The sequence below is a fragment of the Colletotrichum orchidophilum genome, assembly GCF_001831195.1.
Source record: "Colletotrichum orchidophilum strain IMI 309357 chromosome Unknown Scaffold_196.1, whole genome shotgun sequence".
Classification (NCBI taxonomy): domain Eukaryota; kingdom Fungi; phylum Ascomycota; class Sordariomycetes; order Glomerellales; family Glomerellaceae; genus Colletotrichum; species Colletotrichum orchidophilum.
The window spans coordinates 17,570-41,682 of NW_019173152.1; the positions used below are offsets into that span (position 1 = coordinate 17,570).

General features: G+C 54.7%; 6 protein-coding genes across 6 annotated transcripts; 3 read left to right on the forward strand and 3 right to left on the reverse strand.

The window, feature by feature from the left end:
- Nucleotides 1-153: 153 nt before the first annotated feature.
- CORC01_13502 (kelch domain-containing protein) lies at nt 154-1,914 on the forward strand (the record flags this gene model as incomplete). The annotated part of the gene is made up of 1 exon (XM_022625119.1): nt 154-1,914. One exon carries the CDS (start codon nt 154-156, stop codon nt 1,912-1,914), a length of 1,761 nt encoding a protein of 586 aa, XP_022468364.1.
- A 377-nt stretch (nt 1,915-2,291) lies between these two features.
- On the reverse strand, nt 2,292-3,402 carry CORC01_13503 (NADH-ubiquinone oxidoreductase 24 kDa subunit; the record flags this gene model as incomplete). The annotated part of the gene is made up of 3 exons (XM_022625120.1): nt 2,292-2,666; nt 2,849-3,139; nt 3,277-3,402. 3 exons carry the CDS (start codon nt 3,400-3,402, stop codon nt 2,292-2,294), a joined length of 792 nt encoding a protein of 263 aa, XP_022468365.1.
- A 1,936-nt stretch (nt 3,403-5,338) lies between these two features.
- CORC01_13504 (AMP-binding enzyme) lies at nt 5,339-7,096 on the forward strand (the record flags this gene model as incomplete). Its single annotated transcript, XM_022625121.1, has 2 exons — nt 5,339-6,964; nt 7,019-7,096. The coding sequence occupies 2 exons, from the start codon at nt 5,339-5,341 to the stop codon at nt 7,094-7,096; spliced, it is 1,704 nt and encodes a 567-aa protein (XP_022468366.1).
- A 668-nt stretch (nt 7,097-7,764) lies between these two features.
- Nucleotides 7,765-9,289, reverse strand: CORC01_13505 (uncharacterized protein; the record flags this gene model as incomplete). Its single annotated transcript, XM_022625122.1, has 4 exons — nt 7,765-8,483; nt 8,539-8,650; nt 8,708-8,997; nt 9,055-9,289. 4 exons carry the CDS (start codon nt 9,287-9,289, stop codon nt 7,765-7,767), a joined length of 1,356 nt encoding a protein of 451 aa, XP_022468367.1.
- A 717-nt stretch (nt 9,290-10,006) lies between these two features.
- Nucleotides 10,007-12,774, forward strand: CORC01_13506 (Spc97/Spc98 family protein; the record flags this gene model as incomplete). The annotated part of the gene is made up of 2 exons (XM_022625123.1): nt 10,007-10,152; nt 10,230-12,774. 2 exons carry the CDS (start codon nt 10,007-10,009, stop codon nt 12,772-12,774), a joined length of 2,691 nt encoding a protein of 896 aa, XP_022468368.1.
- Nucleotides 12,775-14,560: 1,786 nt separating this feature from the next.
- Nucleotides 14,561-18,240, reverse strand: CORC01_13507 (uncharacterized protein; the record flags this gene model as incomplete). Its single annotated transcript, XM_022625124.1, has 2 exons — nt 14,561-15,325; nt 15,379-18,240. 2 exons carry the CDS (start codon nt 18,238-18,240, stop codon nt 14,561-14,563), a joined length of 3,627 nt encoding a protein of 1,208 aa, XP_022468369.1.
- Nucleotides 18,241-24,113: the final 5,873 nt, after the last annotated feature.

Consider the following 24,113-nt stretch of genomic DNA (forward strand, 5'->3'; position numbering starts at 1 on the left):
TCATCGAGGCCCATCCCAAACATCACATCAGCAACGCAGTCAGCATACAAACTTGACTTCGTATTAACCCAATTGCGCCCACCTCTTCCCTCCTTCTCCTCTTCTAACTGGCATTCGACATTCCATACCGTGAAACAGCGTTCAGCAGCAATCATGGAGTCTTTCGGAGCTCTCAAACGGCGGACGACCGAGATCCTCCAATCTCTCCCGCAGAATCTACCCAATATGCCCAATATGCCTAATGTGAAGAGGCCGTCTCTTTCCAGCGGCGCTGGCCCCAAGCCCATGAAGGGCACGTGGGAACGAATCGATGTCCCACCCCTCGCTCGCTCCTCCCATACCGTCAACGTTGTCAACGGCTCCGCCTACGTCTTTGGCGGCGAGGTGAAGCCCCGCGAACCCGTCGACAACGACGTCCACGTCATTAGGCTTCCCTACAACAGCGCCGGTGCCGACTACTACAAGATCAAGTCCGCCCCCGCGAAGCAGTACTCCCCGCCCGCCGACGCCGAGCCCGCCGCGGAAAAGACGGAGGAGAAGATCGACGAGCAGCCCGAACCAGCCGGCGACATCGAGGACAAGGCCGCCTTGAAGGAACAGCTCCTCGACGAAGTATCTCTCGCCTCACCAGGCGTCACGGGAGAAGAAGGAGAAGATTACGCGCCCCTCGGAGGAGCCGGCGAGCAAAGCACAAGCGCAGCCACCGCCGTGGGCAAAGGCAAAGGCAAAGGCCCAGCCCTCCCTGAGCCCCTCGCCGCCCTCGGCGACGTCCCGAGTCCCCGCGTCGGCCACGCCACCGCAGTCATCGGCAGCCGCATCTTCCTCTACGGCGGCCGCGGCGGCCCGGACATGACGCCCGTCGAGGAGGCCGGCCGCGTCTGGGTCTTTGACACCCGAACCAACTCCTGGTCCTTCCTCGACCCCGTACCCCCCGCCCCCGGCGTCACCAACCTGCCGATGCCCTCCCCGCGCAGCTACCACTCCGCCGCCGCGACCGACCGCCCGCGCGACTTCGCCCCCAAACACACCCGCGGCAAGCAGACCTGGAGAGCCTGGGCCCAGGGAGATAGCGCCGACGTCGGCATCCCCCAGGCGCCCATCGTCGGCCACGCCGCGGCCAACGCGACGGACGAGGAGGACGACGGGTACGGCACCTTCTTCGTCCACGCCGGCTGCCTCACCAGCGGGGAGCGCACCAACGACCTCTGGGCCTTTGACGTGCGAAGCAGAGTGTGGAGCCAGCTCCCGTCCGCACCCGGCCCCGCGCGCGGCGGCGCCGCCATCACCGTCAGCAAGAGCCGGCTGTTCCGTTTCGGCGGGTATGACGGCAAGGGCGAAATCGGCGGACAGCTCGACTTCATTCATCTCGAGATGGACACCTTTGACGACGGCGTCTCCAAGGGCGAAATCGCCGTTCACGGCCGCGGCGGCTGGCAGAGCATCGCCCAGGGTGCAAGCAGCGCCGGCGAGCAAGAGATCCACCTCGTTCCCGGCCAGACGTGGCCCGGCCACCGCAGCGTAGCGGGTCTAGAGGCCGTCACCGTCGGCGCCGGCCGCGAGTACCTGCTCCTCATCATGGGCGAGCGCGACCCCAGCCCGGACGGCCACTCGGGCGCCGGTGCAATGTGGGACGACGTGTGGGCGTTCCAGGTCCCGCCGCTGGGGATGACGGCCGCCAGCGTGCGCGATGCCATGTTGCAGGCCCTCGGCCGTCCCACGGGCGAAGGCAAGTGGACGAGACTGTCGATGGAGCCGTATGACGACGATAACGATGATGGCGAGCCCGCGCCGCGCGGTTGGTTCGCGGCGGCGGCTATGGGAGACGTGGAAGAGGCCGGTGTCGTTGTCTTGGGGGGATTGAGCTCCGAAAACAAGAGACTGCCAGATGGCTGGATCCTGAGGATCCCCGAGTGAGACGGCGCATTAAAAGCTGCATACAGTGAATATTTTTCCTTCATGTCCCAGGTTTATATCAAACAAAACATATTTCGAGCGGCAATTCATTCACAAGTTTTTAAAACAAAACAAAACAAAAGATCATCACGTTGAACCAAAAAAAAAAGGGAATTAGGCAGATATCCGCCGTCTCGGGGTAGGAACAGAAGACCATGAATCTCTAAACCGATATCCCATGCATTCCGAATACAGCACATTGTGTTTTATATACAAGCCGGACTCCCACCGGCTCTGTTCCATTTCGCTTGGGCCCTTTCGTGGGCTTATCCCGACTTCTGCGCGTGCGCTAATGTTCTCCTCGCCTTCCTCCGCTGTCCTCTCTCGCCACCAAATTCTTACAAATCGCTCCGCGTCGTCTCGGGGCCCCACGGCTCGGAAGTGAGGTTCGTCAGGCCATTGGAGTTTTCGCAGGTTTGACGACCGCTCTTGATTGGGCCGGGCTTTGGGACCTGGGCGGCGGAGGCACCACCGGTGGCAGAAGCAGTAGCCTTGAAGGCGTCGAGGAGCTGGATGGTCGTCTCGGGAGTGAGGTCCTCGTAGTAGTCGTCGTTGATCTGGATCATGGGGGCGTTGACGCAGGCACCGAGGCATTCGACTTCGAGGAGGGTGAACAGGCCGTCCTTTGTGGTCTCGCCCTGCTTAATGCCGAGGTGGTCGGTGATGGCCTTGACGATTACGTCGGAGCCGACGCCGCCAAGTTGGCAGGGGGTCTGTATTTAACATATTAGCTATACTGCCCAATTCTAGAAGATGTCGTATTGGTTTGCATGTTCCCGCAGGCACGGCGTGTATCAAAGACATCGCTTCCCTACTATAGTGTGGCCACGGGAACTTCGGAGAGTGCTTATTGTACAGATCGAATGGATATATCGCAGCAAAATGACGGACTCACAGTTGTGCAGGCCTGGATGAAGTACTTTCCGACAGGGGTGCGGTTGTACATGGTGTAGAAAGATGCGACTTCGTAGACGCGCTGAGGGGGCATCTCGAGCATGCGGGCGACTTCGTTCATGACGCTGATGCTGGTGAAGCCGTGCTGGCGCTGACCAAGGTCGAGGATGGGCATGACAGCGGCCTTCTTATATTGCGGCGGGTAGCGCTTCAGAATTTCGTTGATGACGGCCTCATTCTCCTTGGTGAACTTGAAGGGAATATCGGTGTTGTTTTTCGGGGTGTCGCGGTGCTGTCGGACAGGAGAGGATTAGCGATTGACTTGGGGAAGACATGTCCCAACGACGATTTATGAGTATCGGGGAGCCCTTGTAGTCGTGCTACAAGTGCAATTGATGTTGGGCGAAGGGCGAAAGCGAGGCTGCTTACCACTTGGAGAGTGTCGCTGGGGCGGACGGCTGTGAGGGAGAAAGCGCGGAACTGAGGCCTCGCCGCCCGACACGTTGCCGAGCGGAGGGCTGATCTGAAGAGGAGAGGTGAGAGTCTAGAAGCCATGGCGAGGGACGTGTTGACGGCTCAATTGGCGATGGCGGCGAGGGGTGAGGGGACGGCGGCGCTGGGCTCTGGAATATTGCGGATATGTGCTGTTCGTTTAGATTCGGGAGGTTCAAAAGTCGTGAGCTCTGCTTGGAATATGGATCATTGTGATTGGTCGAGCCGGCTACTGCGTGATTAGGTAATGTTCTGGGTCGGTGGACGCATAAGAGGCGATGTGGACGAGTAAGCGTTATTGAGACTTGCATAACTCGCACCCAATTATTATTATGCAGGGGACGCGCATCTATTCAACGCCGACGGGCCGCTTGATCGATCCTTGGGAAGCAGCGCCAAACTCACTACCTTACCTCTAAGGGAGCCAGGAGCTGGATACTAAGTTCCGTAACAAGCAACAATGCGATACCATATTCAGTACGGCTTACGGCACATGACACGATAATCAGGTGCAATGCCGCCCTCGATCGACGTTTCTCTGGCCATATTGACCCAAAGACACGGCTTGACTGTCTACAGGTGCAATCTCATCGGTCCAAATACACCGATATTGGGACAGACTTCTGCAATGGGTGATGCTACTCTGGTAGAGTTGACTCAATCTCAGCCTTAATTGTCACCAATGCCGCCGATACAGTTTAATACGTCTATCTCAGCAGAGTTGCAAATTGACTCACTTGATTTCCCCTGTGGATTTCGTAAGTAACAAGGTACTCAGACCATTTGCAACGATCTGGCTTAGGCCATTGATCGAAAGACTGGAGAAAACACGCTTGAACAAGCGAGTCGACGCCGACGAAAGGCTAAGATGAACAGCAGAGAGAATAAGCACCTAACTTCGACACCATTTCTGGCGCGCGTGGTTATTCAACCACGACGGAGCCTCAACCTCGGGGAGAGGCGGCTCCAAAGCGGGACATTGGCCGTCTCCGGATTGGTCTGCTCACAAAGATGGAGAAGCTGTCAATCACCCAGCTTGTCGATTGGAACGGCGGCGATTGGTCAATGCAGGTTTGATTCAAGCCTCCAACCTCGTGCGACCACGATAATGGATTACTTGTAAATCTAGTTATACAATTGCGAATACCCTGTTTCACAAAGCGTCCAGGTTTTAGCTTGCGAAGAAATATACGATAGGGCGATAGGGCAGAATGCTGGCCGCTTCTGCCCTCTTACACATCCGCTGGGACGACATCAAGTGGAATACAAGGTGGTAGACATTCGCTGGCAACCCAATCGCAAGTTGAACGAAATGCAAACCCTTTCAGGAAATGGTGTGTCGTCGTCGGTCCGGTCCCTACTCCTCCTCCTCCTCCCCCAACTTTTCCGGTAGCTCGTTTTTACCGCCATGCCTCGGTTCTTATTCCATCTTCCCCAGCTTTGCCCAGTCGCAGAGCTCCGAACCCCCGCATCGACAGGGGTATGATGCGGAGATCTAGCGTCACGAAGTTGCTTCCCCCCAGGTTTGGATGCATCAATTGCGAGCCATAGTCTCGCCGGAAGGACGTGGCCATTGGCCGATAGGAGCACGGGGGGCTCTGGGGTTTCGTCTGGAGCTCATTGCCAAGGTAGGCCTGCAGTGATAATGTGACTAGGAAAAATCCACTTTGGAGGAATTGCCGTCTTCCCCGTTCTCCCCGTTCTCCCCATGATTGCTGGTATATATTTCGACTGGGCTCTGTCGGCTGCTACCAGTCTCGATCCCTCCTGCCTCGTAGGCAAAAGTCGAATCCCTGTACGATAAGGCGCAGCGTAACTTGCGGATCCTGCCCTTTTGACAGAAACACCATCGTGGTTACTAACTCAAGCTCAGTAATATATCATATTCTTGTCTAACCCGAAGAGCCGCGGTCAAGAGCAAGACTGGGATCATAAGAGACGCTCGAAACCTTATTGCGGCAGGCTACCGTTCAAACACACCACACATCTATACTTCAACATGCCTATCGAATCACGGTGGTCGGAGCCCCTTCCGAACTGCTCGTTGCAGACATGGATCTTTGGTTCTTCCAATGCTCCTCTCTCTAATCGAAAAGCATTTTATGACGCCGACAGACCAGATACTCACTTCATCACCTTCTCCGACTACCGCCTCGTGGCGAAGCAAATCGCTCTCGGTCTCCAAGCGGCGGGCCTCAAGCCAGGCGATCGCGTGCTCCTATTCTCGGGCAACAACCTCTTCTTCCCTGTCGTCTTCCTCGGCATCCTGATGGCCGGCGGCATCTTCACAGGCGCCAACCCGACCTTTGTCACCCGCGAGCTGGCGTACCAGCTAAAGGACAGCGGCGCGACCTTCATGATCGCCGCCGAAGGCAGTCTCGAAATCGCCCTGGAGGCAGCCAAGGAGGTTTCCATCCCCGCCAACAACGTCTTCGTCTTCGACACCACAGTTCCCGGATCGGGCAGACCCGAGAAGCCCGCGCAGGGCGGCGCCCGTCACTGGACGGAGCTCATCGCCCCAAAGGCGCAGGCCGAGAAGTTCCAGTGGGTCGAGCCGGCCGACGCGCGCACGACGACGTGCTGCCTCAACTACAGCTCCGGCACGACGGGCGTGCCCAAGGGCGTCGAGATCTCTCACTACAGCTACGTCGCCAACGGTGCCGGTGTCGTCAAGGTAGCGGCGCTGGAGCCGGATCATGAGGCCTCCATTGCCCGTTCCGTTGGTCTCTGCTTCCTACCCCTCTACCATGCCTATGCGCAGACATACTTCGTCGCCAACTTCGCCAAGCAGGGGATCCCAGTCTATATCATGAACGGATTCGACTTTGTCAAAATGCTCACCTACATCCAAAAGTACCGCGTCACGCAGCTCGTCAGTGTGCCCCCGATTCTCGTCGCCCTGACAAAGCATCCCATCACCGCAAAGTTTGACCTCAGCAGTCTTGAGACCGTCGGCTCGGGTGCCGCGCCCTTGGCGGCGGACGTGGCTCGTCAGGCCGAACGCATTCTTAAGAAGCAGGACCTCATCGTTCGGCAGGGCTGGGGAATGACTGAAGTCACCTGTACAGCCATGACGTGGGACCCGAACCGTCTGCTCCGCAGCGCTTCCGTTGGAGAGCTCATGCCCAACTGCCGAGGCAAGCTCGTCGATCCCGAGACCGGCAAAGAGGTCACCGAGGCCAAGGTTCCTGGCGAGCTCTTGATTTCAGGCCCGACCGTCATGCGCGGCTACTGGCGTAACCTCAAAGCCACGAACGAGACCATCGTCGTAGATGATCAAGGCAGCCGCTGGCTGCGGACTGGTGACATTGCTTATATTGAAGAGTATAGCACAGGCGGCCTCTTCCACATTGTTGACCGCATGAAGGAGCTCATCAAAGTGAAGGGCAACCAGGTTGCCCCGGCCGAGCTGGAGGCCTTGCTCCTCGAACGTCAAGATGTGGCTGACGTTGCTGTCATTGGGGTCACCATCAACGGGGAAGAGTTACCAAGGGCGTATATCGTTCGGTCACCCGGCACCAACGCTTCCGGGGAGGATATTGCCAAGTGGTTAGAGGGCCGGGTCGCCAAGCATAAGCGTCTTCGAGGCGGTGTGTCTTTCACTGATGTGATCCCCAAGAACCCAGTAAGTCTTGTTCCTCTGTGTATTGTGTGAACAATAAGTTGACGATGTTCCCAGTCCGGCAAGATCTTGCGAAAGATTCTTAGAGAAAAGGCCAAGCAAGAAGTCGGCGACTCAGTTGCTGCCAAGCTGTAGACAGAGGATGAAAGAGGGATGAAGAGTCTTGTATTCATTTAGTGTATGCAACCAAGAGGAAAGAGTGATTTACATAGCTTCAAAGTGAAATAGCAACTCAGAAAGAACAAAGTCACCAACCTAAAAGTAAATCCCTTCCAGAACTTCCGTTAAAGTTGCATGAATTCGTCTATAACGTTCCTGACTAAAACTACCATTCGCCACCTTCCAAACATGTGGCTCACATGAAGCGAGCCATAGGGTATCGTCCATACTGTACAGAACCCTTCCGTTGCTAAACAACCGAGAACGCCCTGCCCCCTTGTTGCTTTGACGAGAGCATGCACAAATCACGCCGCCCTCCTCTGTCCCTCAATCCAGTATAAAGCACGATGTTAAAATCGACCGAACTTGCCAAATGGCGAAACCCAATGACGCCTTGCCTGATGCCAATGCTTATGCAGTTTGATGCAGGAAAATCTGGTCTTCGACGGTGTTGATGATAACACCTCGATTAGCCCTTTCCAGCCCTTTCCGCCTCTTCAGCTTCGATGCGGCCGACCCGGCCTCTTTGTCCAGCCCCACAAGCGTTCCCAATCTCTGTGAACCGGATAGATACCCTGAAGAAAGCGCTTGGAGTAGACCTTGTCTCTCTTGGAAACCCATGATCGTGTCGGTGGTTGTCCATACTATGATCCAACTGCAAGACAAGAGTCAAGAACAGAGTCAAGGGAGCTCATATCTTGAGGATCTGCACCTTCCCACCAGGCCTCAGAGTCAATTTCCATTGCGTCGACGTGTCCGTTGGGTAGCTGCTCTGTAACCGCCGGTTTGATATCGGAGGTTTCAGTCTTGGTTCCAGGAGGTTCGAGACCCGGGAGCCAGGTGTAGTCGTGCCAGTTCTCAAGTTCTCCTTCACGATAGCCGTATGATATCGCCGTGCTTATGATGGGGAACTGGGCCAAGCCGCTGTCGGCCATCTGCAGGGCAATCCGTACATCCGCCATACCAAGGGGTCCACGCTCACTTGCTGCCTTCGACTCAATAGGTAGAAGGCCACTTTTGTCGCGTGTAAGGTCACCTCGTAGGGCCGCATCCTCCTCCTTGACGAGCTGGTGTCGGTACTTGTGGGTCTGAATCCATTGGGTTCCCGCGCCGAACCCAGCGGTAGCACCTTCTCCTGGGCCATTGCTCTTTGTCTTGGCGAATATGGCGGCCAGCGATTCCTTGATGAATGTTTCAGTCGCAACTGTCATGAAGTGCGGTGCATCCTGGACATGGCCGCTGGTGAGCCCTGCATCGTAGCAGAACGGTAACATCCTGCCTTCGACTACGGGGGCATCGGGAAACTCGCCAGACTCTCCGGCCAAGGGTTGCGCAAAGCGCTTGCGAATTTCCAAATCGAAATCTGCATTTCAATTAGCACTCAGCCTTGATCCATAACAGGCCGGGGTTCCACGCACTCATCTTATTTATACCACCAATGCCTCCTGCACTAGGTGGTACATCGGCCGGCTTGGGCTGTCGTCGGTGGTTGTCGAGGAAGATATTGGAAAGGCTTTCGTAGGGATCAAACTGATGAACCTTGACATTAGCATATCAAACTTCAACAAGCTTCAGGCAAAGACTAACGTCATTTGAAACCAAATCCTTGATACGCCGACGGTCCTTGGTGGGCAACTGCATCACGTCGCCCTTTAGACGACGCTCCGCCGCATCCCCCGATACAGGCTTACTGCCAACGGGAGCGGTGGGCTTGTCATTGGCGCTGACCCAAGGGGCAAGGCCCTGGTCGGGCATCTCCCTTGTGACATTGCCGTATATCGCAGCAATTAGCTGATTATGGAGGTGTTCCTTTTCGCCATTGGGAGATGTGAGGATGGGGTCGATTCGTTCTGAGTACTCGGTCTGATTCAATCGACCTAGACGCAGATGTCAGCTTCCGAAGGATGATTGCGCGGATATCCGGAGTTGCTTACCGATGAGAAACTCTGTGGTTGACTCCTTGTAGATGACCCATGCTTCTGGGCCGATAGCCTGCTTCAAGGCGGTATAAAGCGGTTCTAGGTCAATGCGGGCCGGTATGATCTGACTTGTTTTGGCGGCTTTGAGGGAGCCGGGAGGTTGTACGGTGATGGATTTGGTCGAGAGTGTCGGCGTGGAGAGATTTACTGATGGGCGGCTGCTCAGGGCCGCGGGGTCGATGTCGGGCATTGCGACACGGGATGCCAGACAGGCAGATCACGTCGTCAAGCGTATTAGTGGAGCTGAGCGACAGTCGCGTGCAGCAGCAGCGGCGGCAGGCAGGACTCGGCGCAGGACGGAATATATGTTCATGAGTAGCATAGAACGATAGAGGGCGACAATGCGATCGCAAATCCGGTACTATCTCGATGAACGGGGCATGTTGTGGGCGCAGGCGTGATGGCGAAGGTCGGGAGTGAGGTCCAGTGGTTGGGTCCGGTTCGGTCTCGTACAGTGGAGGAAGACGGGATGCGATTGAGAGGTGCTGCACTGCTTTGTCGATGGAAATTTTGCCGAACTGTCTGACGACAAATGCCAGGGGGAGGGTCGAGCCTGGGGAAGAAGTATCGACAACTAGAGAAATATATGTGAGTTGGCCGGTCGCAAGGGTCGACAGTACCTCTACGGACGCTCTGACCACTTCCCCAATGTGCCCCTGTAGGCTGCTTGCAATTGGCATCAGCAACACTGTGAGGTCGCGTCCGGCGCGTCTCTCACAGCGGGTTGCAATGCTGCGAATACACCACCGAAATCAATACGATACATGACAACAACGGCGCATATTACGTTGATCTCTTTCGAGCCGGACCTCTTTTTCCCCGCCCGCTCTGGCATCTCGTTCGAGGAGGTTGAATCAACGCTGTCTTTGAACCTTGAGGTGGTCAGTGCAAATTTGGCAATGCCATCATGTCGGCCAACCGCGAGCATCGCATTGCTGGTGCCGTCGACAGCCTAATAGCACACTTGGTACCCAACGACCCTCATGAGGACGATGCCGCAGCCCATGAGAGACACGACAACTGTTTCGAGCTGGTGAAGTCAATCTTGGATGCGTAAGTCTCAGCCCAACTCCGTGTTCACGCAGTTCCCGACCACTTGTATGCTATGTCGCTGACTAGTCAACCTACAGCCCCGCGTCCCCCGCCATTTCCTCAGATGTCAACCACGCCTCAGACCTGATCAAGCGGAAGCTCATACAGAGTAATCCAAGCCAGGCGCTGCGCTTCTCGAATCTTTACACTCGTCTTCTCTCTTTACCAGTCTTGGGCCAGAAATGGGCTATCCTCTACCTCCTTTACCAGCTTGGCGACTCGCCAGATCCAAGCGAGCCGCTGCCCCTCGTCCCACCGAAACCTCCTCCACAAACGCAGCGCGACCCATTCAGAAAACATGAAAGAGAACGGTCGTCTAAGAATTCTACGCCGATATCAAGGCAAGAGGAAGAGCAGTTCGACGACGCCTTTGCGCCAGAAGGACTGAAGAACTTCCCCCCGAACCACACCAAGAACAACAAGTCCATTAACGAAAGAGAGAAGGACCCGGAAAAGGAGAAGGAGAAGGAGAAGGAGATAGATGGCGCTGAAATGGATAAGCGACAAGTGAACTTGAAATCCACCCTGCTTGCCGATAATTACGTCGAGATCGACCCTTCTGAGACCGTGCTCTTGCGAGATCTTCCCTTTACTCTACAAGGACTATCTTCGACTACGCTGCCCTTCTCGAGACCAGACACCATCACCTTACCCCCGACTTTACCATCTCCAATCATCTCTCTTCTACACACAGTCGCCGAACCGTCTCTATTATACCGGCGTCTCGATGTCTTTGTGAAGTCCCCCGCCCAGGGCTTGCTAAGACAAAGTATTCGAGCTGCCATAGGCGGTGAGCTACGGTCTTATCTCAGCCTAGTCGCAACCCTTGAGGGTCAAATCCGCAAAGCATTGTCTTCATTGGAAGAGTCTGCCCCAAGAGGTGGGATGGGGAAGGCAGGCGTCACATTGAAGAGATGTGTGGTATGGACGCGGGAAGCTACCATGGGGCTGAGGCTCATGAGCCTCATTGCCGAAGAATCAGAGAGTAAACGAGGTGGACAACTCATCTCGCTCGTACACGGATTCTCCTCTTCGCATGGTGACCCGATGGTTGCAGCTTTTGCCGAACGTCTGCTCGTGCACGTCACCCGCCCGTTTTACGATATTCTTCGTCGGTGGATATACGATGGCGAGCTACTCGACCCGTTCTGCGAGTTCTTTGTCAAAGAACAGAAACAGACGGACGAGCCAAAGACGGGTGGAAACAGTGTATGGGAAGATAAATACGAAATCGACAAGGACATGGTTCCGAGCATTATCACTCAAGACTTTGCGCAAAAGGTTTTCCTCATTGGCAAGTCTCTCAACTTTATCAGACACAGTTGCGGTGATTCGCAATGGGTTGAAGACTACTCCAAGGCCGCCTCGAAGGAATTGCGCTACGGCGACACTGCAACCCTCGAGGCTTGGATTGACGAGGCGTACAAGACGACAATGAAGCGTCTCATAGACCTCATGGCCAACAAATTCCATCTCTTCGAGCACCTCCAGGCGTTGAAGAATTACATTCTACTGGGACAGGGCGACTTTATCGCTCTTCTCATGGAATCCCTTGCTGCGAACCTCGATCGTCCCGCCGGCGCACAATACCGACATACTTTGACAGCTCAGTTGGAGCACGCTATTCGCGGGTCCAATGCGCAGTATGACTCGCCTGAAGTCCTCCGCCGCCTTGACGCCCGGATGCTCCAACTATCCCACGGCGATATCGGCTGGGATTGTTTTACGCTGGAATACAAGGTCGATGCTCCAGTAGACGTTGTCGTCACCGACTGGGGCAACCGCCAGTATCTCAAGGTGTTCAACTTTCTGTGGCGCATCAAGCGTGTCGAGTTTGCCCTCGCCTCTACTTGGCGCAAGTGTATGACGGGCTCACGCGGTGTGCTCCAGAATTCCGACCCCATCGTTGTGCAAACCTGGAAATCAACCCGCGGCATTCTTGCGGAGATGATTCACTTCATCGGCCAGCTTCAATACTATATCTTGTTCGAAGTAATCGAGTCGTCCTGGAACGAGCTCCAGAAACGGATACACCGGGAAGGCTGTACCCTAGACGACCTCATTAAAGCACATACCCGGTACCTCAACGACATCACACACAAGGGCCTCCTCGGCGCGCGGCGCAGCGTCCGACACGTCGATGTAGCTACGGGCGAAGACGACCGCACCTCGTACCTGTCTCAGCTCGGCGACCTCCTGCGCGCCATGCTCAGCTATCGCGATTCCGTCGACGGCCTCTACAGCTGGAGCGTGTCCGACTTCACCCGCCGACAGGAGGCCGACGTGATGCGCATCTCCACACGCGGGCCCCGTCACCAAAAGAAGGAATCCATGCCGGGACCCGACGGCGAGGACGAGAACCTGGCCGTCGCATCAGAGTTCCCGGTCCTCCAGGATCGTCTGCGCCAGCTCGGCACCACGTTTCGCACCCGCCTTCAGATCCTGCTGGGCGACCTCGCGTACCAGCCCGACGTTGACATGCGTTTCCTCGGCGTCGCCATGAATTTCAACGATGTCTATCAGCCCTCGAGGAGGAAGACAAAGACAAACTCGACAGCCTCTGCAAACACTTCGAGAGCTTGAGTGAGACGAGACAAGGAAAAGCTGAACCCAAAGGTTGGGGCCAAGAAGCTGGCATTGGAGTTGAATTAAAGCTGAAAATTCAAAAGATGGTGCAGCTGGAATGAACGCAACTGCTGTGGATAGGCACCACGGGCAAAACGTGATCTCGATCCGCATAGGAAACCTCGGAATTCCCTCGACGAGAGCCAGTCGTGTTCTCCGGGGTGGGGGGCTTTGGGGGCCAAGCGAGGCATTGGAGGCTGAGACACATGGCCATGCGATTTGACGGAACTCCGAGGAGCGTGTTGATGCCTCCTTTAATCGCCAATGGAAAGAGAATCACGTGCTACGGAGTAGAGACATTTAGAATTAGGCGTTTGCAACTTTGCATACCTGGATAGCGGATGGGAAGGCGGAAAACACTTGATTGGAGCTTGTACGCAGAAGAATCCGGAGAGCCTCTCATGAATGACGAACTACCTTACCTACCCATCACCACAACCTTTTCTTACTTTGCAGTGAATCCATCTCCCCTTGCATGATTGTTATTTCTAGTAAGATTTGTATGAGAAAAGCATGATGGCAGCCATGAGATACATACTACCTTAACCTTACTCTTTGAGCATAGAAACGATTTCCCATGTTAAGTAGATTGAAACATGGTCAGACTACAATCACTCTTGGACATGGGGGGATCTTGGATGAATTTTTTAATGAGGAGTTCATAACTATCATGCCATTTCGTCATGGAATCATGAGCCGAGAAAGATTGCAACCTTCCCAATGACAAAGGGAACAGGCGCAGTCTGGCCAGGAGATGATCTATCTGATCCTTGGGTAAACCCGTATGATACGGTCACCATGCAGTATTCTTCACAAGAGAAGAAATATAAAAAACAACAACCATACCCAGGGCTATGAATGCGCTCGAAGGCACATAACAAAAGAAAAGCCCGTTTCCTTCCCTCCTCTCCCAGTCGCCAGCCGATACTCTGACAAAATTACTCATATGTACATGTTGTGATGCTCGCGCAATGCAGCCCGGAGCCTCCGTTTCTTATCGACGCCTTCTTGGTGCCTTCATTTCCCTGCGATGCTTTGACCCAGAAACCTACACGGAACCGCGTGTTTTGAGTCTCTCTAAAGCCCAATTTTCCCCTTAGTTTCCGTTTTTGTTTTCGCACTTGACGACGAGGTTGTTGTGGAGCCGGTGTCTTCTCAGACACCCCTCTCAGAATCCAGATCTAGTTTATACACGAAAGTCTCGCAGCGGCCGCTGCCATGGCAGAAGACCAAGCTCAACAGTTGATGAACCATGCCAACAAGCCGTCAGACTTTCCAACCATCTTCTTCGAAATTTCTCTGGGGATGCTTTGCTAGCGGTGCCAACCGATACACATGCCGAGAGTACCGAGGTTCGCCGCCAAAACTCGTTCGCGGAGTCGTACAGTTCGAAATCGTGATATGCCGCTAAGCGTATGACCTAAGAGGAAGACAAACATAGTCTTCGCAGAAGATATTGCTGAACTCGCCACAAGGATGAACCGTAGCATCGTCATTTCGTTAATGGAACGCCGCCGCAATAAAGTAGTCTTCGATGGCTACCAAAGACTTGGAGACACGAGCTCGCCTTCCAACGCCATCTTTCAGAGTTCCAATTCGATTTCGCTGCATCCACTGCAAGAGCGATCCAGCCAAAATCGATTAATCCAGACAATTTGTCAAGGGCTCTACGCACTCCTTATATCCGGAGCCGTGAGCAAACTTCCAAGCCGACTGGGGCGGCATGTGTATGTGTCGGACGTGTTTAGACGTCCATCATTTCGGTGTCTTCGTCCACAGAGGTGGGAAGGGCGGTGGACTCGCTAGGTCCCCAGACACCTTCGAAGACAGTCGCAGCTGATCTGCGACGTTCCGCGACCCACATCATGGCCGTGGTGGTCAGTAGTTGTTGAATGGTGGGTCGCTCGCCAGGCTCAGGTCTAACCATCCAGCGGACAATTTGATCCAATGAGCTAGGGTGAAAAGGGTCGCTCATGAAATCCGGAGGGGACCTGAGCTCGGTGCGCTTACGCGTGATGAAAGGGCTGCTCTCGTCGTCCATGACCACGCTCACCCGAGTAGGGGCGATTCCCGAGTGTAGGCTGATATCCGGAGCACTGGTCTGACCGAGGAGCGGGTCATCTAGCGATTGCATGGTGGGAACACCAGCTGCATCTCGGTAAGAGGTTGTAGTAGTGGTAGCGCTGAAGGTCAAGCTAGGGACTTCAGAGAGGTCACCAGAACGAAGAGCAACCCAAGTAGGGCCGTTGTCGGGGAGGACGACGTTGGCGGCCATCTCGATCAGGATGAGACCGAGCGAGAAGATGTCTGCAGGCTTGTTGAAATCACCACGAAGAATTTCAGGGCCAATGTACTCTCTATCTCCCTCGGCGTCGACGCCCTTGGCGGCAGGCCACTCAGTAGCCAGACCAAAGTCACCAATCTTGAGGATACCCTCAAAAGTAATGAGAATATTTGCCGGCTTCAAGTCGAGATGAATGAAACCAGCTTCATGAATGCTTTGAAGACCCTGTCTCGAAGTTAGTCATCAGTCCTCACAAGCATAAGGTAAAGTTTACTCACCAAGCCAATGTCGTGGATGACCTTCCAAATACGGAAGTCATCCAGCCGGCCTTTGCGACCCACATTGCTCAAGAACTTGTCCAATGTGCCTTCGTCGCAGTATTCCGTTTGAATGTAAAGATACTGGTTGTATTCCCAGCTGTCGACATAATGAATGACGTGGTCTGCGTGTGTCAGGGCCTGAAGCGCGTGTACTTCTCTGAGCTTGGCCAGACGATCCTTGGGTCCAGTGAATTGGCGGCGGGCCTTCTTTACCGCATAGATGCGATCGGGCTCAGGACTCTCGCGAGGGTTCTTCGTCGGTGTTCCACTAAAAACAGAGAGGAATGAAGCGCGGGAGTATCCGTTCTTGACCACGCGGTAGACAGAGGAGAATTCTCCCTTGCCAATCATCTCTACCTTGTCGAAACGGGAGTAGAGGGAGTCTTCGACATCGCCACCACCACGGCCGACATTGACGGGGGTCATGAGATGAGTCGAGGTGCTTTGGAAGGACTCACGCCCAGATGGAGTGACCGGAGTAGTTGTACCCCGCGTTGACTCAGCCGGGTTCGAGATTGATAGGCAGCTGGCGTCGGGAAGAACAACATGAGAGGAGGGAGTTCGCGGAGAGCGTTGTTCCACAGGGCTAGCTATATGGTGAGGAGCAATCTTAGCCAACGTGTCCATTTGAAGATCACAATTCGCTGTACTGGTACAGAGTCGGGTCCGCAATGGTGAAGGAGCACTAAACCCCCTGCCAGACCTCGAACGACTAAATGATGGCAAAGAAAGACGCTGCATAGGAGACGGCCCGCCGGTAAGAGAGCTAGTAGGACCGAGCGGAGAACTCGGCAGGGGGCCACTGGCACTCTTGTCGTCAGACCGCTCCTCAGCGGTATACATACCAGTAGATTCTCTAGAGATCATCGGCCGCACAGCTGACATGGGAGGGGGAAATGACCTCTTAGCGCTGGGGCTTTCGATGCTCTGCTCGCTCAAGTTGCTCAAGCTGGGGGTGAGACCCTTGCTCGGTGTGAGTCCATGTTTCGTGGGAGTAGGAGGGGCATCGTTTTCAGCCCCAAGGCCAATGTTGAAGTTTGTGTCGAGGGAGAATTTCTTATCATCATCCAAGCTCAAGACACTGCCTCGGCGTGCATGGCGTGATCCGAGTCGCTGGAAGATGCCGAGACCCTTTCCGGGATTGCCACCAAAAGTGCTGCGTGACGGAGCGCCCGGGGCGACAAACGGTGTTGAAGGCATACCGCCAAAAGAATAGCGGTTGCTCTTCTTGATCGCGCTCCCAGGCGGAGGCGGGAAAGTAGCGAAGCCGTTGGTGGGCTTCTTGCAGGGTGTATCGGGCATCGTGAGCTTATTGTCTTCCTCAGGGTTGCGGTTAACCTTCGAAACGAGGCCGGTGGACATAAAAGCACCCGCCCATGGCTTAGCTGCCTTGAAAGGTGTGACGTTCTCATTCTCCTCCTGCATGAACAGTGACCGAGAGGAACCATAAGGCATCGACTTGGCGAAGTTGAGCGGAGCTCGTGGCCTCTCAAAGACGTAAGGGGGAGGCATGCTGTTGTTCTGCTCCTCGAGGCTGTTGCCAGACGTCGAGGTCACCAATGTCTTGGACAGCGGGTGAGGCTGGTGAGAAGACCGCTCAACAGGATGAGCAGAAGGGTTGGGCAAAGGCCCATTGGAATTGAAGGGGCTATCGCGAGGAAGCTGAGGGGGGAGGAACTGATCCATCGATAGGCGGGGTCGGTTCTTGACGTTGGGGGTCGAGAAATCTCCGCTCATTTGAGCCAAGTGATTCGCGCCAGATTTGCGTCCCCACGAGCTTCGATCGTGCTGTCTCTGCTGTAGGGTTGAGCGTCGTAGAGAGCCGGTTCTTCTCGGAATTTGAGGAGGTGGTGTAGGAGAGGGGAGGGGCTCTCTGGGAACGGGAGGACTTGGCGAGCCAAAGAGCTCGTACTCTCGCTCGCGGTTCGCCTCGTCGTGGATGTCAAAGTTGGTCTTGCTGGGTGTGCTGCTGCTGGTATTGTCGAAAATGGTGAAATCAGATGTGTTTTGACCAAAACTGGAAATACCGTGTAGACTTCTTCGCTTCGCAACGGGGCTGCCCAGCGACGCCTGATCCAGATTCATAATCGCGTCGCTGCGCTTGAGAGCGCCCGATCCCGGTGCTCCCTGCGAATCGCCCTGGCCTTCCAGATGCTTGAAAATATTTGATTGCTGAGCGTGACCGGATACGTCGAGATGGAGGCTGTGCCGCGATGATTTTTGGAGGGACGATCGGGAGTGTGGACTCTGTTGTGCAGAAGACTGGTTATTTTCCTGGCCCGAGGCCTCCGAGCTTGAAGATGAGGAAGGAGTGGAATTTACCCCCAATTCTGTTGTAGCGTTGAGCGCGCGTTTGAGGGGGGATTTAGGCGACGTCTTCAATCGAGTCCCCGGCCTCGAGGGGCTGCCGGTTGCTTTTGAGGTCTTTGCCGAGCGAAGAGAGAGTCGGACACTGGGCCGAAAAGGTGTAGCAAGAGTTGGTGGAGAGCTGAAGGGCGTCGTCGAAGTCATAGAGGGAGGAAGCCCTGCTGGTGTTTGGCTCTGGAAGTCTCCAAAGTTGATATTGTTGTGGCTACTGCTGGGAGGCGTAGGAGTAGGAGTGTATCGTCGGCAAGGCGATTGCTCTTGCACAGGAGTGTGAGATCCGCTGTGTGAGCTCTCGGAGCTAGGGGAATTCGTACGCGCCAGGCTGAACTTTGAGGGCGATCGGGAAAGGGACCTTCGCAAGCTCCTAACTGATGATGCGAGCACATCGACATGATGGACGTGTGTGGGGCTGGGAACAGTGAGTGTTCCGCCACTGCTATTGGAGAACGACATGGTGAATGGTGTTTCTTTGTGTCGTAATGATTGGCTGACTTTCTTCTGGTGTTGTTGTTCGCTGTCGAAATACAAAGAGCTGATCCACCTGCAGGATGTGATGTGATTGTAGGCAGTAGGCGTGCTCAACAAGCAATGAATCAATCCTTGTTCCAAACAATCTGTCGCTGTTATTGGTCGTCGTATACTGTTCCGCTGATGACCCTAGGTTGTAAGTAGGTAGGTGGTAGAGCAAAGTGCAGTCGATGGTGATATGCCGTAGGTCTTGAGGGTAGAGTGCGTGATGTTCTGCCGTTCCGTTGACAGTCGGAGGGATGCTGACTACGAGAGGGCAGCGTTCCCAAGGCGCGCAGGGTGGTGTCGTCGTTGTTTTCGGGGGGAAATCCCGAGATGGTGAGAGTACTGGACTTGTGTTTGAGGTCCAAGGTCCCAGGACAGTTTACACGTGGACGAGGCGAAGTGGCCTGGTCAGCCGGAAAGGGCGCCCTCTTTCTTGGTGTGGTGATGGGGGTGGACGCGATGTTGCAGAAGAGAAGGCTGAAAGAAAAGGAGGAAGAGAGGGTCCAGGCAGGAGGACAAGACGAGGCGAGGCCAGAGTAGGTAGGCAGAGAAAGAAGGGACGGGACGGGAGCGCAAGTGCATCTACTGCATGGCGCTAAGGTCTGAGGGGGTTTGGTCAAGCAGGAACGTTCAGGTATGCGTCTTGCTTCGCATCTTCATTCCCCTTCAGTCGCGATTCGTGATCGGCAGACAACTTTCTCAAGTCATCGCATGAAGGGACGGTAGATGGCTTCTTGTTGCGTCGTCTGACAAGAGGCGCGCGCGCGGGTGGCGAAAGACCCTGGGGGAGGTAGGGTGGTTTTTTTCGGGAAGAGGACCAAAAACTTGGAAACGCGGCAAGGAGATGGACGCAACACACAAGACTGGAAGGGGATGGAAGGAGTTGTGAGGGTAGGGAAGAGGTAGGCGCAAATAGGAATCGTAGAAGAATAGGATGCGCGGTGAGTGTGCGTGGGTGAAGTGGGTGGCGGTTGGGTGCGGGAGCGGGTGCGGGTGTAAGTGCGAAAGGTGCAGCGCAGCGCAGCGCGAGCCGGTGGATGGTGGGTGGGCGCGCGGGAGAAAGATGGGCAACAAGAGATCACGACTGGGCAGGTAATAATGAATAAGTGGTAAGTGCAGGCAGGCAGGCAGGTGGGCGGGCAGCAATGGCACGCACAAGCCGGGGGATCGTAGTCAGAATGGGGTCTTTTTTGCAGGCGAAGGCGAGACCTGACTGGGCGCTCTGGAACCGACTGAGAGGGCGTGCAGATGTGGACAGTGGACGTCGCTGCTGCTGCTGCTTTTCGCGATGGCGCGCGTGGCGTGTGTTGTTTACAATATTTCCCAAACAAGCTAGATCAGCACGTGACCACGCGCTTCAAAGTGGACCTGGTCTGTTAGAGCAAGACCGCAGCTCAGGCTGTTCAAGAGCGACAATGTTGCAGATGCAGGCCCGGATGTAGGAAAAACAAATCTCATCACCCAGGTCTAGACATGCAGCGTCTCAACTGAAGAATCCCCAGGCTGCGAATTGTCTTGCTTCTTCGTGACGAAAGCCAACCTGAGCCCGAGTCTTTGTTGTCCTTCATTATCAACAAGCCAACAAATTCACAGATCCACGACCTCTTTCCAACCCTGACATCACTCAGTTCTAACCCAACGGTCTGGCATCCAAATAGACCAGGGGACACCCCAAGACCGAGCCGGGGGGGATGCCTTTTGGAGGTCTGCCAGCACCGCCCATTGGCTGCATCCTTCCATCTACCTGCAGGGTCCCGCACTCGCGTCTGAAGTCTCCTGCAGCCCGAACCTCACCAGAGAGGAAAATATGGGCAAGACAACGAGGGAGATCAACACGCTCTGGAGACGTATTGGACAATGAAGACTGGCAGACTGGGAAAATGCACAATGTGCGGGACTGGTCCATCTCGTCTCCTGTTCTGTGCGTCAAGCGACGTACTATGTACAGCTAGCGTCCGCACCACATGGTCCAACCAAGACCAGACGAGGCTTGCGCTTCGAAGTTTGAAGTTCTCCTACAGACTTAGACTCGTCTGAGAGCACAGGCGCCTGTCCCACCGTGCCACCCCAGAAAGCTTCCAGGATACCCATCTCTTCCCGCAGGACAGCCTCACGCCCATTCGCCTTGACCAAGATCCAGCTTGCCAGGTCCAACATGCAGTCACACGCTCCTCTGCAGTAGTCGCTGCAGTGCCAAAAGCCCCCCTTCCTTGATCTCATAGGTAGCCGCGACTCGACTGCCACTTGTTCACTCTCCAAGGACTCCATCAAGACACAGCAAGGACGCTTCTTTTTCTTTGCTTCTTTTTCCTTCCAACTCGTCATTCCCGGGCTGTACGGTACAGCATCTGCGTCTCGCACATGAGTGGCCACCTTGGTGAACCGCCTGTCGGGCAGCGAGAAAATGTGGGCTCATCATCAAAATAGAAAAGACGGCTGATCTGTGGCCGATGGAGCCAGGCCACTAAACAAACGCGACAAGCCACAGCCGGGAACCAAAACAAAACAAAAACACCAAAACAAATACTTCGTCAACATAACCTTGCGGTACATCGCCTTAGGTACCTTACACACACGCTCCTCTACCTGTGGTCACTACTCTTCGTCACCACTGTTATGACTACCGCACAGGGCGGCAACCATCAACCTTGTCTCACCAATAATTCCCTTCCCAGCTGTCCGGTCCGTTCATCATGCAGCATACCTATAGTTCAATATTCCCAACATATCGACCAGGCTCTCCGCAGCATCGTTCGCAGGTTCCGATCTGAACGGGGAAAGCGGCAGGGTCAGCGATTAATTGCACCTGATATTACGAATTCATGCCCGTGACCGCGTCATCTCGCTTCACTGAAAGTCTGGAGAGAATACGAGGGAGGGAGAGAGTACCACAAGCTGCCCAAAGCCCTCGTTGACGATGACTAGAGATGCTGGAGGGCATCTCGGGGAGTCGAGTGCACGCCGCACGGTCGAGCTTGCCAGGCTAGCGAATCTGGGACACCCTGGAGCCTCCTCCCCGGCCCCTCGTCTGCATCAAATCTCTTTTTTTTTCTGCCCACCAGCCAACGTTGAAGCTCCTGAAGTGTGTGGGAAAGGTCAAACACATTGGTGTGCGGCAGCGGCTTGCAAGGTTTCCTCTAAAAAGAAACTGGTGTTTCTCTCTATTCTTCGTTCTTGCCTCTTATCAGTAAGCCCAACCTGGAGCTCTTCAACGGGCCGCTTTTCAAAATAAAACAGGCGCCCGTGAAGAGAGTCAAGACCACGCACGCCTTCTCTCACCCGGCCCGCAGCCCACCTCAGTCAGTAGTGTACTAAGTAGGGCGGGGGAGGGTCCTGGTCTCTCCCAGACTCCCGCGTGTCGTGGGACCGGCGGCAACTCTGGAACAGAGACAGGAAGGGAGGGCACTCTTCCAAGGACGGGAACAACTCGCCGCTGCAACACAAAGGGACGGGAATGTAATCAAAAAAATCGAGGTAAGGGGGAAGGGAAAGTGTCAGCTCAGGTAACACCAATACTTGGTCTTCCCACAGGAGCCTGAACACACGCAGAACGAAAGAAAAGATGGGATGACTTTTCTTGGGGGGGGGGATTGGGTCAAACCTCTGGTTACGGTGCAGCATCGCAGATTCCGCAGCCGCCATGGTAAAAGCAAGTTGACGACAAGGACCAGCAGACACCCGAATTGCCCGTTGGCGGTGCTGTTTGGCGGCCGCCAAAGCACTATGGGTAAAGATGGCACCCAAACCTTCCCTCAGATCGTCTGAGACGGCTCCTCTTTTTGACAATCTGCAATCTGCGTGGGCACTTCGCGGAGCCATCTAGGTATCCGTACGGATACCTTGGATACCTTGCCCTTCCATCTATCTAATCAAGCAGGCGATACCCGTACCCGCCATGCCTGTCTCCGCCAATTTCCCCCTCCGTCTCCAGATTAATCCGATCTCCCGTCCTTGTTTTGTTTGGGGAACCCGATTTGTTGACTTTCCCATTGTTTATTGACTTGCGTCAACAACAATAATGTCAAATCTCCTATCGATTGGAATCCTCCCCTCCAATGACCCTCTCTAGGGCCCCCCGCCTCCTTCTCGCCTCGCCTCGCCTCCTCTGATCCTCTGCAGCAGCCCAGCAGGCACAGCACAGACTCCCGAAACACTGAAGCAGAAAGAAGAAGAAAAAAATGTGGCGAATGAGGGAATGGGCAGGAAGGGGTTGTGTCAGACATGAGGCTTCCGAGCGGTAGTGGTAAAGACATCACAAGAGAAAAGAAACAGCTAAACATACAATACTCGAAAATTCGACTCTAACCGCCGCAGAAGGCGCCCAATTAGGATAATTGGCAATAGAAAAACTCGAACAATGAGGTAACTTGGTAACCACACTACCGGGTAAGGTAGCCTAAGGTAGCAGGAGAGCGGGGGGAGAAAGCGAAGCCAACCTCCGTTGGCCCCGTCAAGGCAACAAAGCCCCCACCCGGGTTGCTGTGGGTCGTCGACGGCGCCGCCGCCACCCGAGGAAACGTCCCGGATCACCCGTCTCATCCGCCTTGCTTCTTTGATCTCCAAATTCTCCTCCGGTCCGGTCAATTGAGACTTCTTGGGTGTGTATTCATCTTTTTTCCTGTTTGTCTTGACGACCTCTTCTCAGTGTAAGTCCGTATTTCGGGACGAGAGGTTACAACTCTCCTTACAATAGGGTAAGCAAGGCAAAGGATCCTGCATTGTAAGTCAAAGGGAACGAAATAGAAATTGTCGACTCTTCCAGCCCTCCCAGTTTCCTCAAATATCCCCCCTTAATTTTTTTTTTCCCGCCCTATCCTACGATAGCTTACCCCTCGCCCTGCCCTCAAGTCTGATATATTGACTCAACGTCACCCATCCATGTCACTCATACCTCGTACAGTGTAACCAAATCTTGCATCCAAATCATCAAGGGTCTTGCAGTGTCTCGCAAGGCTTTGACGATCCGAACTAGAGTTTACCACTGGCATCCAGTCCATCATCATCGCCCCACCCAGAGCCAAACCAACATGTAAATCCATTGGGAGGAAAGGGCCACCCGGGGGGTTTCGGCACTAGTGTAAAAAACAAACGTCACAGCAGGGCTCTCGGTAAGGCAGCAAGACCCGTCGACCCTGTCAACAGATCACCAAGAACAACAATAACAACAACCACCGCAGCCCGCGCTTAAGGGACTCCCGCCGGGAAGCCCTGTGGCTCTCTCTCTCCACTCGGGATCTCGCAGGCATCACTACCGGCGCACTAAGAGAACAAACGTCATTCTAATCAACCTTTTCTTCTTTCAGCCCTTCTTCATGCATCTCGTGTGAGGTGACTTGAGGACTAAGTGGGCAAACCACTTTAAACTGGTCCATTACACCAAAGCGCTGGTTTCTTCGTCGTTCCCTTTGTTTGGGCCCAACACTATCCTCTTGACGTCGGGCGGCCTAACCAAGGGGCGAAGCCAACCCCGCCGTCGAAATACGACCGACCCAAAGAAACCCAAGACCCAAAGCCTCGGAACCGAACCAACCCAAATCCTGCGTGAAGCTGCATCGTTTCTTTTCCCCCTCTAGCCTGCCTGCCCTTTCCAAAGGTTCCGTGACCATGAAGATACTTGAAGCTCGCTTCCCTGTTCCTTGTCCGCGAGAAATGACGGGTTCAACTTGGGCCACCGTTGATCCCGCCTGGGTATCAATTATACAGAACAAAACAAAAACCCAAAACATGTCCAGACGTCATATGCATCTCCACGTTCGTGGTCTTTTGATCCATCTTTCCCCTCCATCGATCGGATCGATCGTCCATCCGGCAGA